Consider the following 12,816-nt stretch of genomic DNA (forward strand, 5'->3'; position numbering starts at 1 on the left):
ATTGTTTTTGTTAAGAACTATAATTTTGGGAATACCAAAATCTTCCAAGGCATACTGAATGAAGACAAAAAAGGTTGTGAAATAGCAAAATCAGATAACCCCTTAACCCAAATTTTTTTAATGGCAAATCTGCCCTTTACGTTTTAGTGTTAATAATCTTGATTAGTGATTAAATATTTTGTTTAGTGATTAAAATAATTTTCAGAATTATAAGAGAATGATTCAATGGAGGATGAGGAAAATACATATCAACTACAACAATGATCCAGAAATGGCTGATTTCTTAGATTATGAGAATGATTTTACACCCACTCAAACTCAAACACAAATTCAAGATGATGATTTTTATGAGCCAAATCCTGATGATGAAGACATTGATGAGGAACTCAATGTTTCTAATACACAGGTACACTTATATCCTATACTTAATCTCACTTCTATAACTCTCAATTATCAAAAGTTAGGTTTTTTGAATCATGGTTCGGCGAAACAGGTTGAGGTTCGGCTCACATCTATGAGCCGAATCTACCAATTGATGAACGGTTCGGCTTACTGAATCTGTTTACTGCATGCACCGAACCTATAATTTCCAATTCCAACCCTTTTGCTAGACACTAGTTCGGTTTATATGAAAGTTTCATAGTAAGCCGAACAACATCCTGAATAGCCCGGAATAGAATCATTACTAATTCGGCTTACATATCCAAAATTGTATGTGCCGAACATAATTTTTTAATTTCTGGGTTGAAATATTGTTACTGGTTCGGCACATACGGAGGATATCGTATAAGCCGAAACCTCTTATGTTCAAGGTTCGACACATAATATGATTATCGTCTGAGCCGAACATGAATTTGTTAATTTTTGGGTTAAAATATTGTTCGTGGTTCGGCACATATTGAGGATATCGTATAAGCCGAAACCTGTAAATGTTTATAGTGATTGCCATCTCTCCAAAAGGTAATTGAAATGTGTAAGTTTCTGGACAAAAGCGCTCGGTAAATGCAGAGGCCGACACACTATCATATTCCTTATGGCCATAATTGATGATTGGGCATAAAGCACTGCGTTGTACGTAAGCAATCACCTCAGGAACCTCTTCATCAAGACTCCATTCCGCTGCCCTCTGGTGTCTCAATACTCGGACTGCACGGTTGTGATCAGGAGTCTCATAAATTTTCTTCGCCCAAGAATCGGCATAACCAATCAACACATTTCCTCCATCTTCCGGAAGACCATGAGGCAAACCATCTGATCGAGGTGTAATTACGTCATCTTCATCAGGAATGTGTAAACCAGTGATCCGTCGATCATCATCGTTCTTCTCTTTCTCGGGTTCTGCCACCTTCTTACCTTTCTTGTCTTTATTGGGTTTTCCTTGGGGTTGTGTTTCTTGATGAACTTCTTGATTATCATCAACTTCTTCATCTTCAGCTATTCCTTCTTCTTGTCTTTCAATTCTTACTTGTTCAGCTTCTTCTTCTAAAATTCCTCCTCTACCTCCCGCTCCCAATTTTTTCTTACCTCCTCTTCTAGGATCGGGAGTTTTAGAAGTAGAAGGTGTTACCTCCATCTTCTTCCTCTTTGTAGCTGCATTGGTCCTGACACAAGTATGAAAGTTATAAGACTAATTCGAACAACAAAGAGATTTGGAAATCCAAAAACTTGTAAGAAAATAAGAAGGCTCGGCTTACCCGAAATAACACATATGAGCCGAATCATGTCTTGAAATTGTTATTAGCTTACACAGAGAGTGGATCGGCTCATACCACAAAACAATTATAAGCCGATCCTATATATTCGGCTTACAACCAATACCGTCGAATAAGCCGAGTCTATGGTTATGAACTCAAACATGTATTCGGCGCAACATGATATCATATAAATAAGCCGATCTTATACACTTGTAAAATTTATGAAATTTTAACAATGATATTCGGCGCAACCCTAATACTATCGAATAAGCCGAATCTAGACTTATGAATTGAAACCTTTATTCGGCGCAAAACTAATACAACCATACAAGCCGATCCTAAGCACATGCAAAAATTCTGAAATTCAAACAACAATTATTCGGCACAAAACTAATACTACCATACAAGCCGATCCTACGCACATGCAAAATTTCTGAAATTCACAAAACATATTCAGCACAAAACTAACACCATCGAATAAGCCGATCCTAAATATAAGTCTCTGTGTCACTAAGTTCGGCTCAAAACGGATTTCAGATATACGCCGAGCCGTTCATATGCACTTTCAGGGTTCAGTTTCAAGAACAGCTCGTCGCACATCTAAGATTTGTTTTGCGCCGAACCATACCCTGTAACCGCCGTAGAAACATGATTTTGACGAATTAAATCAATCAAACCAATCAAAAACATCAAATACGAGATGGGTTTGTAAAACTAACCTTCTTATTCTCATTTCTGGAGTTGGTTCTTCTTCAATCTCTTCTTCCGGTTGATTTTGTGGTTGATTTTGAGTTTCTTCTTCACTCTCTAAATCTTCTTCTTCTTCAATGGGTTGTTCAATCGCTCGATTAGAATGAGATACTGGCTCGGCGAACCATTATATAGATGAGTTTAATCGTCGACTAAATTTTCATGAATCGATGATTAAATTTCGACGATGATACGATGAAAAAAAAAGGAGAAGGTGGGTTCGGCTGTGGAGGATGAGGAGGAAGAAGAAGGGGTTGAAACTGATTTTAGGTTTATGATTATAGATTTTTGTATTAAGGTTAGAGATAGATTAATAATTTATAGGATTTAAGGGCATATAGGTAATTAAACCACCCATAGGGTACCCCTTATAAGGTCACCCAAGTTAGGACTAGTCATTTGTATGCCTTGAAAGTTTTTGGTATGCCCAATATCATGATTCTTTGTTAAAAGGGTCTCCTAAATGAACAAGAAAAAACACTATGTTACACGTAGGCAGCCTTACGTGAACCTGATGGTTCTTCACTTGGGCTCTTTAGGAAAATGGAGCTTGATCAACATGGGGAGTTCAGCCAACTCAATCCGAGGCTTACCAAGCAAAATCATCTTCAACTTTTCATCACAGTTGGTCCCATGTTCTTGTTGTTTGGATCCTGTCTCGAAACAGAAACAATTCCAAATTCCATGTCATTGTTCTTTATTTTTTTTTAGTACCAAACAATATAGAAACTAAAGTAAATAAATATGCAGGACAACAAAAGTTTGCTGAATAGAAAACTATCTGACATAAGTACCAGTCAGATGGCTACTAGTGTTATTATTCATAATCATGGAGGTGTGTTGCACGTCATCTATGTTGTCTAGGACGCAAGGAAAGGGCAAGCACCCCACACATCAGTGCATAGGCAACTCATTATGCACACCTAGGACATAAATATCGTAAAGGCTTTCCTGCCCTTTTCCTGCTTATGCATATTAAACAATAAGAAAACGTAATGAAGATTTGATTACCTATTTCTAATTAGAATGGGATACTTTTGATTTCATGTATTTCTCGGCATTTCAAATTTGACAACAGTGAGATAGTAACACCACTCCTATTGTTCACAGATAAGACTTAAATTTGACAATAGTGAGATAGTAAAGCCACTCCTATTTGATTCACAGATAAGACTTAAGACCACCCACAACGTGTGTATGGTAAAAGCTAGCTAAAATAAATGTTAAATTTAACTTCAGTTTTGGGTTTAGCAAGTTAGTACTCGCAGTGGGTAATTCTTTTGATGGACTATATTTGAGAACCGGTGTCATGCTAGGCCAGTTCTCTGATTGGGTTTCTCAACTAGGCTATATCTCAGAACAACCCCATCACACCATCCCGTGTTGAGCTAGTTCTCAAAGCTAGCCTAACTCGAAACCATTTCTCAAAACTAGTCCATCCACTATACCAGTTCTGAGAAGGAGTCTCATAGACGCTCCTTTTGAGATCGGGTCCGTGTAAATTTGGCAATTGCTATATAGGATTGCCAAATTTGGCATTCAGCTATAGCATTATGCTATAATTTGGGCTTGGCAAGCTCCATTGTGAGCAAATTAATAGCATATATGCTATAATCTTTACACACTGTGGATGATCTAATCAAGCTAAAAGGTAATTAATAGTTTTATACCAAACAGTGGAGCAACACAAACCACAATAAAGAAAATAAAGGCAAAATATCAAGCAATGATAAAAGAGAACTCCACACAGCTAACCATACCCAAAGTGAAACATGTCAGACAACTCAGACTCGACTTTAGCCAATGCATAAGATTTGACAACTACTAACACACCGTCAAATTTAGTTTAAAAAGATCAAACCAACCCCAATGACAGAAATCAATTGAATCAGATAACATTCCTCAGCAGCCTTGCAAGATTAGGTTGCAAATATATCTGGCATCCATAAGCATGTCGATACCAATTAGTGGATTTCCGGGATTTTTTTTTCTTCTTCAGTTTTTCGAGAACAAGAACCAAGAAGAACCTTCCAATACTCTGTCTGATTGACTAAATGATGGAAAATCAAGATGAACTTGCCTAATTTTCACCGATGGCCTTGTTCTCGAGAATACACATGTGATGAGGTGAAAGCAACACTAAATATATGATGCACTGTGTCAGTTGTATCAATAAGGACTGTACGCAATATATTTTACTTTAGTAGTTTGGAAGTCTATAAGTTTTCTGTTGCCCCCATTACTTTTATGATAGAAACCTTTTTAGCTCAATGACATGGTGGACCAATACAACCAGACAGGTCTAAGGGCATATACTTACATTTTAATCTTCCCCACCACAAGCTTACTGTTAACTTCGATCATTCACCAGTGTGAACAAAGTATAATTCAAAAATGATCCGTTCTACTACCACGGGCCTTATGACAGCAAATTGGAACATCAAACAAAATTAGACATCAGTTTTCAGTTTCTACGACATGTAGATCACGCAATAGTTTCGCACTCCAGAAACACCATTTATTATTAGCCGGGAACTTTGGTGTCCTCATACTAACCATTCTAAAGTAGTTTTACATAAACTAAAATTTCTAAGACTATTGGTGGAGAATATTATGTGATTCTCCAAACCAAATTCTAGTTTTGGATCATATTTCGATGACCTAAACTTTAAAATGGTCAAGGATCATTTCATACAAGATGAATATTTGGGTTCTAACTACACTTAAATCATTTCATAAATTAAAACACAGTAAACAGCAAAAACAAGTTATCATGAAGAACAAGAACCTAAGATGAGAAAAGATCAAAATTAACTGAAAATAAAAGAAATTTAGAACATTGATTGAGAGGAAGAGAGAGAGATGACCTGAAGGTTGTTGGTCTTGATGTAAGACCAGACACTGTTAAAGAATCCAAGACGGGAAATCTGAGACTGACTATTAGGAAATATACTCTATATATTATGCATATATTCTGTTATAATCATTCTTAGGGAGTATATACGTATCTTAGGCAAGATATTAGATGTATACAGTATGATATCTTTTGGGTTGTTTTTATATGCTATGTACAACATCTATATATTCTCTGTAATCGTAAGAGTTTAACCAAGATTGAATATATCAATTCTATTCTTCATACTCATTGTTTCATGGCATCCGAGCCAAAAACAAAATAATCAAATATTTTATTCCGAGTTGTTCTTTCTTTTGTTTGTGCCGAAGCATTGCATCATGACTGGGAAAGAAGCTGAGAAAGAATCTGAAAAGAAAACGACATCCAATGGTGAAAAAAAAAATGATTCATCTTCACAGTATTACCTGCATCCTTCAGATCACACGGGTATGGTTATTTCTCCGGTGAAACTGAATGATGATAACTATGAGGAATGGTTTCGATCTATGCGTAATGCGTTTCGAGCCAGAAGAAAATATTCTTTTTTGGAAGGGAAAATCACGCAACCTAAAGAAGATGATCCTGATATTGAAGACTGGTGGAGTGTTAATTCGATGCTTGTTGGGTGGATTGCTACATCCATTGAGCTGAATCTGCGATCAACAATTACCTATTATGAGACAGCCAAGGAACTTTGGGATGATTTGAAGAATCGTTTTTCGATTGGGAATGGACCAAGGATGCTCCAATTGCGCTCAGATTTAGCCAAATGCAGGCAAGATGGACAGGCGATTGCTGCTTATTTTGGACGACTGAAAGTTCTTTGGGAAGAACTTAGTAATCATGTTAGACCTCCCATGTGCAGCTGTAATAAGTGTACATGTTCTCTTGCTGCCCAATGGGATAAACAGCGAGAAGAAGAACGTGTTCATCAGTTCTTGATGGGTCTTGATGATGCTATATATGGGACTGTTCGTTCTCATATAATTGCTCAAGATCCTCTTCCATCACTCAGTCGTGTATATGCATTGGTGGTGCAGGAGGAAAGACACCATACTATTGCTAGGACACGTGATGTACGTGTGGAAGCTGTGGGATTTGCAGTACAAGCTCCAAAGGCGACAAAGGGACCTACTTCTAGGATGTCCATAACATCTGTAGATAAACCAACTTGTAAGAACTGTGGTAAATCTGGTCATGAAACGGTAAATTATTTCAAACTCGTTGGTTATCCAGATTGGTGGCTAGAAAAACATGGTAAAGGAAATGGAGGGCGTGCGTATCAAGGATCAAATAACAGCCAAGGAAAGACACGTTTTGCTGTTGCTAATGCCACTATTTTTCCAACCAGTGGTGGTGAAAATTTTAGTGGCATCTCCCTATCAACACAAGATCGGGCAGCACTTATGAATACTCTTACAGATTCTCAATTGACAGCCATAGCGAATGTGCTTAATTCATCGAACAAGGAGAGTTCGAAAGGAAATCTTACTGGTAAGTGGATACTTGATACAGGGGCATCGAGACATATGACCGGACGTAAAGAATTATTACTTCACTTGCAGCAGATAGGCTTGTCTCCTATTGGACTTCCAAACGGCACATACTTGCACGCTCAATGCGAGGGAACTGTTGTGTTTGGGCCTAATTTAAAACTGAATCATGTTTTATTTGTTCCTGCACTCAATTGAAATTTAGTCTCCTTGGCATGTTTGATTAACGACATGAAATGCATGGTGACGCTAACTAATAAGCTATGTTTGATACAGGACCGCACTACGAGGACCTTGATTGGAGTGGGTGAGCAAGAGGATGGGGTCTATATATTTCGGAGTGCAACACCAACGATTGCAAATCGAGTAACTATAGGAAATACTTATCATTTATGGCATAAACGGTTAGGTCATGCGTCCAATAAAATTGTTTCATTGCTTCCTAATGTCAGTAAAGATGATTGTGAAAATTTTCGTGGTGAACCATGTGACGTTTGAAAGCAAAACAAACTCGTGATGCTTTTCCAATTAGTACTAATAAAGATAATGACCTATTTGGTTTAGTTCATTGTGATGTGTGGGGTGCTTATAGTACTCCTTCTTCTTGTGGTGCACATTATTTTCTTTCCATAGTCGATGATCATTCTAGAGGTGTTTGGGTTTATTTGATGGCACATAAATCTGAAGTGACTCAAATCTTCAAAAAAAATTGTGCTATGGCTAAGACTCAATTTAATAAGCAGGTTAAAGTGGTACGAAGTGATAATGGTACAGAATTTCGACCACTGGTTCCTTATTTTGCTGAATACGGTATAGAGTTCCAGACCTCATGTGTAGATATGCCTCAGCAAAATGGGCGTGTTGAACGCAAACATCGTCATTTACTTAATGTCGGGCGATCTCTACGGTTCCAAGCTAATTTGCCCTTAAAATTCTGGGGTGAATGCATTTTGAGTGCTGCATATATTATCAATCGTACACCTACTCCGTTGCTTAATGGAAAAACTCCATATGATTTATTACATGGAAAGCCTCCTCCGTATGCTCATTTGCGAATTTTCGGATGTTTGTGTTATGCACGTATAGTGCCTCGCGACAAGAATAAATTTAATCCAAGAAGTCGTCGATGTATCTTTGTTGGATATCCTCATGGAAAGAAAGGTTGGCGGGTTTTTGATTTGGAAAACCATGAATTTTTTGTGTCGCGCGATGTGGTATTTTTTGAAGATAAGTTCCCTTACCAGGAAATGACACTGGATACTCCACCAGCTGACTTTATGCAACCTCATGTATCTCCACTATTCGAGGATTGTCAAGATATGGGAAATGGGTCTAATTTTCCAACGGCAGTACATTCCCCCACTACTGGACATGAGTTTTCTCCGTCCAATGATATGGATGTAAGCAAATCACCTACTTGTGATGCTCATTTTCCAGAAGAAACAAGTTCGCTACATGACAGGGGGAGTATTAATTCTCAGTGTTCTCCACCCGTTGTGGATACTGAAAATCATGAAGTTTCTGTCCGTCGCAGTGACAGATCCATAATTCCTAATACTCGTTTACGTGATTACGTCTGCAACTCAACTCGAGTTATAGACCCCGCATCAACCTCACCACTCCCAAAAACGTCCTCAGGTACGCCTTATCCAATAGCTAATTATATTTCTTGTGCTAATTTTTCGGCGAAGCATGCACATTTTTTGGCAGCCATTACTGCTTGCATTGAACCTACTAGGTATGTCGAGGCAGTGCGTGACCCACGTTGGATCGAGGCAATGATCAAAGAGATTGATGCGCTTATTAAAAATGGCACATGGGATATTGTTGATCTTCCTCCCGGCAAAAAGGAAATTGGTTGCAAATGGGTATATAAGATCAAGTATAATTCAGATGGTACTATTGAGCGGTTCAAAGCTCGTTTAGTTATTCTTGGTAATAATCAAGTGGAAGGTGTTGATTATCATGAGACCTTTGCACCGGTTGCTAAAATGGTTTTTGTTCGGACATTTTTAGCGGTTGCTGTTGCTCGTGATTGGGAGCTACATCAGATGGATGTAAATAATGCTTTTCTTCATGGTGATCTTGATGAGGAAGTGTATATGCAACTTCCACCTGGTTTTTCTAGTGATTCTCCCGGTAAAGTGTGTCGTCTACGTAAGTCTTTATATGGTCTTCGTCAGGCTCCTTGCAATTGGTTTGCTAAACTTGCAGGTGCTCTAAAAATTTTTGGGTTTATGCAATCATATGCCGATTACTCACTATTCACATTAAAACGTCATGACAGTGAGCTTCACGTTTTAATTTATGTTGATGATTTGATTATTTCTCGGGGGGTGGAAGGTTTACAAGGTCTATCAAGTTTGCTAACTTTTTGGGATCGTCGGTAATGGCTTTCCTGGCCAGAGGAGGCAGCATCACTCTGCTTCTAGGGTACTCGATCGGTCTGAAACCGAATCAAAAATTCGGATATTGATTTTATGTGGGAGATTGGCTTCTCTCCTTGGGCTTATGTCTTACATAGCATTGGCCTGAAGAGTGTTGATAATTATTAAGCCCGCTTGCACACGTAAAAATCAAAGTTAAGGACAAAAGAGTTATAATAGAACCATTTTTTTTTGGGACCAGCCCTTTTTTGAGGGGACCCTTACCCAATTTTGACTAAGGTCATTATAAAGTAACTTTTAATACCCCTTATCTGGTCATTTTTATTAGTGGCCAAAATACCCTCTATTATATTTAAGTTTACCTTAATTAATTTGATTAGATTAAATTAGATTAGAGAAGATTATTGAGTGAGCTAGATTAGTGATGTGAATTAATTTGTGTTATTTTTAGAATTAGAATTAGAATTATTGAGATAGAAGAAGGGGGAAGAAGAATTTTGGAAAATTACATTTCGAGATTTTTAAATCAAAATGGGTGAGTGGCGTGATAGTTCGGAACACAAATTAAACTCATTTTGTTGCTTAAAATTAGTTAAAGTTTGGTGAAAATGAAAATTTTGGAACTGAATTTTTGAAAGTTCGGCTATAAAATTGAAGAACAGATAACCAAACTGAGAACCTGCTGGTGTTTTGGTCTAAGTTCGGTTACCAGTTCTGGAAAACTCCTAGCCAAACATGAAATTTTGATTTTATAGTGATATGTTCGGCTAGTTCGAGTGTAACATTTTCCTAGCTGAACTTTCACTTTGAAATGATCGGTTAACAAACAAAAAGTTGTGTGGTGTATGTCAATCACTTTATATGATTCTTGTTAGAGCAGGTATACATTAATGGTAGTAAGTGGGTTGATATAGAATACATATTACAACCTAGTCAAAAGAAAAATAGACTGTACGTGGCAGTAGCATAATCACCAGGTTCACAAGGTGTTGTATTTCAATCACTTTGTATCCTTTAAGATGAGAAGTCCATCCGTTAAGTTTATGTTAATCCAAAAATGTGGATCAACTTTACCATCACGTGGGAATAGAAAACGTGGTTACTATCATAATAGTTTGGTTGACAACAAAAATTCGGTTACGAACTACAAAATTTTGAGACAACCGAACAATCTTTTATGGTCTTACAACCTAGAAGTTCGGTTAGGCTCTCATATACTCTCAACCGAACTGTTTTTAGGAGTTTCTATATGGTGAAAAGTTCGGTTAGGCTCCCATATACTCTCAACCGAACTTTTTTTAAGAGTTTCTATATGGTGAAAAGTTCGATTATCTCGGAATGACTTTTTCTCAAATTCTCCAAATCGAAGTTGAACTGTTTTTGGGACTTTCTTTATAGTGAGAAGTTCGGTTATCTAGAAATGAGTTGTTATCAACTTCTCCAAACTGAACTTTCAACTGCAACTATTATTTGAAGACCTGATTTGACTGTTACAGCTATATTTATCAATTAAAAACCTATAGAATTTTAGGAATTTATCGTAAAATAATCTTCTAATATATATATGTGGTGAACAATGATTTGGTTAACGCGTTAAAGCTTCGATTCGGGCACAACTTCTGCTGCTGCTTTTTCAAGTTCTTCTTCAACTTGGGGTAGATTAAATTGAATTTCCAGAGTTGGTATCCGTAGATTCAGAATTTTTATCTTGATTAATAATGTTTTATGCAATCATTTTTCATTTTGAAATGACATTTACGACGAATTTTTTGGACCAGCAATGAGAAACATTTGTAAAAGGGGGAGGAAGAAGAGAATGTTTTTTGTGAAACTGTTCGCCTGAGAGAGGGTGTTGATTTTGGTTTTGTTATTAGGTTTAGATATAAATGAAGGGGTAACTTAGACATTTATTAGGATTTAGGACACCCCTTAAAACAAAAGGATAAATGGGCTTATAATATAAGGGTCCCCTCAAAAAAAGACTGGTCCCCAAAAGATCTTTCTTATAATAGGTCTTACTAGATCGGTTCAAGTCCGTTTTATTAAGCTCCATTGGTGCATGACTAACTCGGTTTTATTTTAGAACATGATTAGTTTAAGATAATTTTAAGAAAATGCCACACTTTCAATTTCCGAGTGCCATCTTTTTTTCAGAATTACAAAAATGCCACAAGTGTTATGTTCCGTCATGACCCACTGATTCGGTCTATAACCATTGGAAAAGTCAATAAAATATGTCAGCATTACCTAACTACCCTTTTCAATCCTAAACGACTTATGATCTTAGAGAAACATAGAAAGTTAGATCTCGTTCATATTCATTCGAGTTATAACTAGTCACCTAGGGTTTAATGGCGAATCCAAAACCCCTCAAATTATTTTTTGCCTTCAAAGAAAACTCTCTCTCTTCTCGTGTATATATATTTAGAAAGATAGAAACAGGTAGATGAATGAATTGATTGTGGGATTGATTGAGTTGAAAAGATCTCATCCCATCAGCAGCATCAAAACCACCCGCGTTGATTCTCTATGCAGAGAAGGATTCAAAACTTTTTTCGTCACTAACATTACTCTCCTTCTTAATTAATGCGATGGATTTGTTTCAAACTTCCAGTTATCTTTTCTTTCTCTGAGGTTTGTAAAGAAAATTGAAATTATGGTTGGTTACACGCTAATTGTAGGATGTTCTTTTGTTGTTCAAAATTAATTGATTCTCCGAGTCTTAAAAAACTTGTCTAGTAGTTTACATGTGGTTAATTTGTTGATTTAATGGTGGGTTGATTGGATTCCCTATATCAGATCAATCTAATTACAAATACAAACCAATTTTTATTGTGTGACTAATATGTATGTGTGAAGTGTTACTAATCTGTATGTGTGAACATTTTGATGAATGAATTTAAGAAGAAGATGAGCAATCTTCAATTAGGTTCTTAGACAACTCCTTACTGAGTTCCGATTGATATAGGTTTGACTTATACGAACCCATTTAACTTGTTTACCAGTTAATTCATTAATTAAGTATTTTCGATTAAGATAGGTTTGGTAATATTATAGAGTTTATGTATGTTTATATTGTTGGGTCTCTTCTATTCATAGTTGTAGAGAAGATAGACAAAAAAGGAGTCTTGAAAAACTTGAACAGATATCCATCTATTTCTCACCATAAGTATGCACATCTCTTGTTTGATAAAAGTCCCCTTCGAGTTATACCACCATACGTACAACATGTTTGTAATAAGTTCACTAACCGATTCTATTATAAGTTCCATATTATTAATCTTGCTGGTTGTACGATCTAAATCTTCCAATAAGTTTTAATGGAAAGAAGATGAACAGAAGTTGAGTTGTGGTTTAGATCGGCACTTGCTCGCAACCAAACCACGCAATGACTCGCACTTGAATCAGTCCTAGTTAGATGTCTTTGGGGTTTTAATGTCTTTTACTGGCGTTAATTTACTGCCATGTAGGTACTAACGGCAGTTAACTTTTTTCTCAAAAAATCGGGATGGAAAAGTTCAATAGTGTGGCATTTTGCAAATATTGAAAAAAAAAATGGTGGCACTTTATTAAATAAGAAATTGAAAGTGTGACAC

General features: G+C 36.7%; 1 protein-coding gene and 1 long non-coding RNA gene across 2 annotated transcripts; one reads left to right on the forward strand and one right to left on the reverse strand.

The window, feature by feature from the left end:
- Nucleotides 1–2,786: 2,786 nt before the first annotated feature.
- On the reverse strand, nucleotides 2,787–6,100 carry LOC113317866. Its single transcript, XR_003344066.1, has 2 exons — nucleotides 5,312–6,100; nucleotides 2,787–3,097 (listed from the first exon to the last, which is right to left on the reverse strand). It is a non-coding gene; the product is annotated as an uncharacterized LOC113317866 (long non-coding RNA).
- A 147-nt stretch (nucleotides 6,101–6,247) lies between these two features.
- On the forward strand, nucleotides 6,248–7,161 carry LOC113317865. The gene is made up of 2 exons (XM_026565989.1): nucleotides 6,248–6,834; nucleotides 7,110–7,161. The coding sequence occupies exons 1-2, from the start codon at nucleotides 6,282–6,284 to the stop codon at nucleotides 7,142–7,144; spliced, it is 588 nt and encodes a 195-aa protein (XP_026421774.1). The 5' UTR covers nucleotides 6,248–6,281; the 3' UTR covers nucleotides 7,145–7,161.
- The last annotated feature ends 5,655 nt before the right edge of the window (nucleotides 7,162–12,816 follow it).

This window comes from Papaver somniferum, chromosome 10 (assembly GCF_003573695.1).
Source record: "Papaver somniferum cultivar HN1 chromosome 10, ASM357369v1, whole genome shotgun sequence".
Taxonomy (NCBI): Eukaryota; Viridiplantae; Streptophyta; class Magnoliopsida; order Ranunculales; family Papaveraceae; genus Papaver; species Papaver somniferum.